Source organism: Ambystoma mexicanum, chromosome 9 (assembly GCF_040938575.1).
Source record: "Ambystoma mexicanum isolate Mex_15411 chromosome 9, UKY_AmexF1_1, whole genome shotgun sequence".
Classification (NCBI taxonomy): domain Eukaryota; kingdom Metazoa; phylum Chordata; class Amphibia; order Caudata; family Ambystomatidae; genus Ambystoma; species Ambystoma mexicanum.
This window is the reverse complement of record NC_090931.1, coordinates 437194909-437200952: the sequence shown is the minus strand read 5'-3', so window position 1 is coordinate 437200952 and position 6044 is coordinate 437194909. Positions and strand designations below refer to the sequence as shown.

Here is a 6044-nt window from a genome sequence, read left to right as displayed (position 1 = left end):
CTTCACAGTGAAATGCTAGACTCAAGATAGGGCACAATGTTGTGGCCTGCTAAAGATGTACAATGTCTTGGCAGTCAGGTACATAAACAGACTGCAGAATTGGCAAAAGATTTCTGGGAACTCTGTCTGTCTTCAGAGGAAAGTGTCAGTGACAGCGGGGTACCTGCCGGGCCATCAGAACGAGGTGGCCAATTGGAACTACAGATACCTCAGGGATGCTAGCGATTGGAAGCTGGACGAGGAGGTGTTTCAAGAACTAATGGCTCAATGGGGACCATGTCAGGTCGACCTATTTGCATTGAGCCTGAACAAACAGTTAAACAGGTTGCTCTTCAGCTGGAGACCGGACCCAGAGGCAGAAGCGACAGACGCCTTCCTGCAAACATGGGGCCAAGAGACAAACTACGCGTTTCCTTCTTTCTCTGAGATAGCGAGGACGCTAGCCCAGGTGAGACGGCAGAAAACATCGCTACTTCTAATTACACCAGATTGGAGGGGGCGGGTGTGGTTCCCCGGTCTACTGGAATTATCACACCACAACCCAGTGGCACTACCCAAACACAAATTCATTGTGCGGGACCCCAGGGACCTCAACCATCCACTAGTGAGGTCAGGCAGGCTCAACCTAATCGCATGGGCGATTTCAGGAGATCTTGGGTTAGGCCAGGACTATTGAATAAGGCTGAATGAATCATTAACGAATCCTGGGTGCCAGGAACACACAGGGCCTATAAATCTGCATGGGCTAGATGGAGTAGCTGTTATTTGGAGAGGAGTATTCATCCCGATGGAACGGATGTAGTACATGTAGCCAATTTCTTAGCACAGTTGTCAGCCCAGGAGAAAGCATACAGAACAATCAATACGGCCAGGTCAGCAATATTGGCAGGTCAACCTAGGATTGAAGGGATAGCGATAGGTGAACATCCCATGATCTGTAGACTAGTAAGTGGAGTAAAGATGACTAGACCCCCTAGTGAAAAATATACTCAATTGTGGGATGTCGACACAGTTTTGAAATTATTTCTATCATGGATAGATAATCAGAAGCTATCGAGAAAGGCTATTTCAGGCAAACTAGCCATGCTACTATGTCTATTGGCTTGTAAAAGGTCATCAGACGTCAGCGCACTAGAGATCAACAGGAAGAGTGTGTCACCAAATGGAGTAACCTTCCTCATAACGAGGACTAAGACAGGTTTGAGATCCATATCTTACAAATCTTTTCCGGGACAACCAAAACTATGCCCGGTCAGATGCTTAGCGGCATATGAGGAAATGACAAGGGAAGTGAGACCTCCAAGAATATTTCAGTTACTAATAGCTATTTGTAAACCTTTTAAAGCCATAACACCGGCTACCATAGCCAGATGGCTAAGATGGGTGATGGAGCAGGCAGGCATTGACAGAGTAAAATATGGGGCTCACTCAGCAAGATGAGCGATGGCCACCAAGTCATTCAACATAGGAGCCAGAGTAGAGAACATTATGAGGTGGGCAGATTGGTGGAATGAATCAACTTTTAAAACTTTCGATTTTAAACCAACAGAAAATGTGGCATCGTTAATGGTGAGTAAGCTTTGAACAAGCATAATCCGAGCCTTTGGTCTTGACATAGAAGGCAGATTTTTAACACATTAGTTCCGTAAAGTCATAATTCTATTAAAGACACAGAAGTGTAGGATTATCCCACCCTATCAATAGTAATAAATGTAATAGAATGTAAAAAATGTTTTACATGTTTTACTGCAATTATTGAAATGGTAAATGATGAATACGTTAAAGGGTTACAGATTGGTTAAATGCACAAAGGATAATATATAGAAATTGTGGTTGATTTTACGATTGTCCCACCCTCTTTCGATTTATAGTCATCAGTTACTTTATTTTTCTATTAGGTATTGTGGCAGACCACAAACAATCCGGAAATTGAATTTTATCAGCATGGAATGGAAGGGATTGCAAAGTTCACTGAATACATTCTTGACTGAGCAAAGAAAGAGGAAGTAAAGTAGAAGGACAGTGTGATTTATGGACAAGGACTATTTTGATTTGTTGAAGTTATCCGTGGTCAGGAAAGGACCAATAAGAACAGAACTATCACAGACTTTAAAACAATGGTTATTGTAGTTTATTGAGTTTTGTTCTTCATGTTTTATTGGTTTGTACTTTGCTGCTGAAGTAGTGAAATGGAAAGACACGCATAATCCTTTGCCTGGTGTCTTTAATAGAATTATGACTTTCTGGAATTAAGTGTTGAAAATCTGAATTTACAAATGTAGGCAGGTATATGATTTTATCTTTGATGCAGTTCTCTGAGAATTTAAGTTAGAGAAGCTTAATACTTTACTTGCAGTGTTTCATAGAATTGTGACTTTCCTAAATATTAGTATGGAAAATATGAATTGTTTTTAAACTCACTGCTAGGTTTATATATTCTGTGTCTACTTCTGGAGGGGGGGTGGAAAGGGTTTCCTGACCAAGTGATCGGCATTGATAGATTTTAGACTACCTTCTGACGTCTGTGCACCTCTACACGGAGCGTGAAATGGCAAATATAGAAGGCGTAGCATAATGTACAACATATGTAGAATGTGTTTGTTATTATAGTTGGGAAACGATATGTCTAAATAAATATAAAGTATATGATGTCTTTAAGATGTTGATACTTGTATTGATATTGGTAAGTAATGGGAGTAAAACAGTGCTTCAATATTGCACCTAAAACCCATTTACACCGTTCCCTCACAGTCACCACCCGCAAAAAACACATTAACTCTTTCTATTTCAATATGGCCGATGCGCGATCCTGCATGCAGTTAAAGGCTCGTTCTATGTCACAGCCCTTTTTAGTTTCCATTACGCTGTGCCAGCCTCCGACACTTACAGTGGCAGTCCCTTTTCGCTTGTTTGAAACGGATCTTGGCTAAGAGTGCACGCGCGATATCGGTGCTTTGCTGTAGAGAAAGTCTGTGGAGCCATGTCTGCAGGTAGGTGGGAACACGAGGGTGGCAAGGGTGGTAGCAAACGTCAGTTCTCCCGTTCACTACTGAAAGAGCCCGGGAGTAACGCTTTCTACAAAATGGCGGCCGTGAGCAACCGGTATGTAGCGCGGTAACTAAATTCCGCGCTGCATATCCCAATTTTTGTGGGTCGAGCTACTGAATTGCGCCGTAGCTCCGCCGTGGTAATTGGTATACCGTAGTTAAAGTTGAGTGCAATACATCGACCAAGTTCTGCGTTCCTTGCCCTGCCTTTAAAGTCTCCGCTGAGCGGTCTTTTTAGGGAAAAACACGTGTTTTTTGGCTTGTCTACCTCATGTAAGCGGACAGGATGATTGGCATACTTTCAATGTGTTGGACAAAGTAAAGTCAATACTGAGACGGGAATGGTGTATCTGCCACTTTTCTTATGAACAAGGTGGGATTGTTCATGAGTCAAAATCGTGATTAACATAAGGATAATCGCCGAGTAAATGCAGTTATGATTCGAAAAACATTTCAGCCGGGCATTTTCTTGATAAAAGTAAACAATTCAAGGTGAAAAAGATTACCTAAACCGCACAGCATTTGTGTTTTCCAGTTTCTTCCTGGCGGTATATGTTTTATGGTACTAACAAACCTATTCTCTGTAGTAAGTTGCCTTTCACCTGTGTTCCGGTATTCTCTTGCTTTGCTGCTGATTCATCCATTTAGGTTAGGTCTCCTGTGTCGCATAAAGTGCAGTCTGTTCAGCTAAGCATGATCACCGAACTAGCAGGAAATCGTACTTCTGGCCTTCCAGATGCACAAATGCTTTCGCATCTGTTAATACAATGTGCAGAGTAGGTGGCGGTACCCTGTTTATTTAGCAAGTCTGCTGTTTCGCATGTTTGCCAACTACAAATGGCATAGCAATTTTTTTTCATTCTTAATAGCCTTGAATGCTCTCACATGCCACACAGTTTAACCCTCTTCCGTTAATTAAGTAAGTTTGAATAGTGTTGAGACCGAATATGATATATATGAACCACATCTTGAGGGCTCGGGCCATGACTCCCATCACAATGGTTCATATACAAAATGGCTGTCTGATCGGAGCTCTGCTTGTACAGCAATTGGAAACAACTGTAGCTCCTCGGATCAGGAAGACATTGGCTTCAACATCTAGGATCAAGAGCGGTATGCAGGAACTATTTCCACATTTCGTCAGTCACGTCAGAAAACCGCAATACTTACATTGGCGCCTTTAATAGAATCTTAACAACCACCTACAGCGAGGGAGAAGACACCGTGCTGATTTATGTAAGTTTAAGGCATTAGCACAACATTACGTACAAAGATCCTGGTTCAGTTCTTCATCTGACAATGCGTTAATCTTCCCTTCGAGATAAAACCTCAAAAGCTGGGATCTCCCACCTGCTAGATAGGACTAGACCAAAGTCACCCTGATCTTTGTAAATTCACTAGCTGACCATTAAAGGAAGCAATAATGTTATAGTTGATCACCATTTATTGCAAAGGGAGGAAAACACCCAGGCAGAGGACACGAAAGTAAGAATATTTCTCGCTCTTTTAGCGAGGGGAAACATTTATTCCAAGAGGGGAATGCTTCTATAAGCTGTGCAGTATTCCCTGTGTCATAATGTTACCCAAGTCTTGACTTGCTAGCCAAATGACGTTTTCAGCGGGGAAAAGAAAAGCTTGCTTTACCTTACTACTAAACAAACCAAGTGAGTGTTTGGGCTTTCGTGGAGTTGCCAAACTGTTGGACGTTCAAGGATCCACAGTGTTGTTGGTAATGTGTACCTGCCTTGGAGTGATTAATAATGAGGCGTCTGCTGAATGTTTGCAAGACTAGGGTGGGCTGAAACTGCACAAGTCAATGTAAGTGGACTGTGATCCTATAAGTGATATTTTGCTTGGGCTCTACTTATAAAGGTCTCCATTTGAGAATACACAGAAAAAAACACTGCCGCTAGATACAAAATATGTGACCGCTTAACATTCTCATTGTTCGTTGGTACTTGTGGAAATAAAGTCTAAAATAACCCCCGGAAGAAGAGAAAAGGGTGGTACAACTGCAAATGAGCATACTTGCAAAACCTTTTATTTTGATCTTTCTGTCCCGTTTTGGTTTCCCTCTGAAGCTACAAGATAATTGGGTTTCAATAGACAAATTTGATTTTAAGGAATATTAAGTTTTAAACTAGAGGAAAGCGTCCTGCCAATGCCCGTTTTTCATCCAGGGGTTATTTTGATTTATAAAGTACGCTGAGTGAACTGGACATCCTTTATTTGAAAGGAAAGCAATTGATTAAGTAAAAAAAAATGCCTGGAGTCTTCGCATAATGCGGAAAGACCATTTTCAAATTGTTAATTCACCTTATGCATTGCAATTGTTTATTTATACAGTGCTTTTAGACAGGTGGAGTGCTTCAAAGCGCTTCAAGGCTGGAAGGGAACATCGTAATCCTTCTTAGGCCTCGAAAGATTCTGAATGGTCTAAACAGAAAAAACTAGCGTACTAGGCCTGACAGCATTTCTCCTAGTGAAAGTGCATTAAGGAGTTGCGACCAACAGGGGGGGTGGGCAGGACAAACTAGCAAGTCCTAGTACATTTAGGTCATGCATGGGTACAGACCGAGGTACCAGGAAGGATGGGTGGGGGGAAACTAATTTAGCCAGTCCAGCAGTGCTCTGGGTTAAGTGCAGAGCGGTGCCCCACTCATGGAGCGTGAAGTGCAGTGGCCTGGAGGAAAGTGCAAAATACTGCAGAAGATAGTAGCTCAGAGATGTTGCCACAGTGATGGTGGCAGTGAATGGGTGATGTACCCCACATGAACCCTTGACAGCCTCTTCACGTCTTGTGTCTACATAAAGGGTGAAACAACCTATCCCCCCACATCTCGCAGACAACTTCCCTGTACCTGTTCCGCTATAGAATATTGAAGTTGAGTCATTTAACGAAGAAAAAAATCTCAGTGTAAACTTCCTACATTCTAAATACTTGTCTGGGACACACTAAAGGAAGCGGAACAGCAACCAACCGCCTTGCGAACAAAA

At 42.3% G+C, this 6044-nt stretch overlaps 1 protein-coding gene across 3 annotated transcripts in view; it reads left to right on the top strand.

The window, feature by feature from the left end:
- The first annotated feature begins 2837 nt into the window (after nt 1–2837).
- The window catches only part of LOC138488148 (TATA-binding protein-associated factor 2N-like), a 530913-nt gene continuing 527706 nt past the window's right edge, over nt 2838–6044 (top strand). For 2 of the 3 annotated variants that reach the window (XM_069614927.1, XM_069614926.1), the window contains exon 1: nt 2855–2990. In XM_069614927.1, coding sequence (XP_069471028.1) covers nt 2981–2990 — 10 coding nt within the window. In that variant the 5' untranslated portion in view covers nt 2855–2980. Of the gene's footprint in view, nt 2991–6044 lie in introns of all 3 variants that reach the window. The other variant, XM_069614929.1, reaches the window with a different exon arrangement.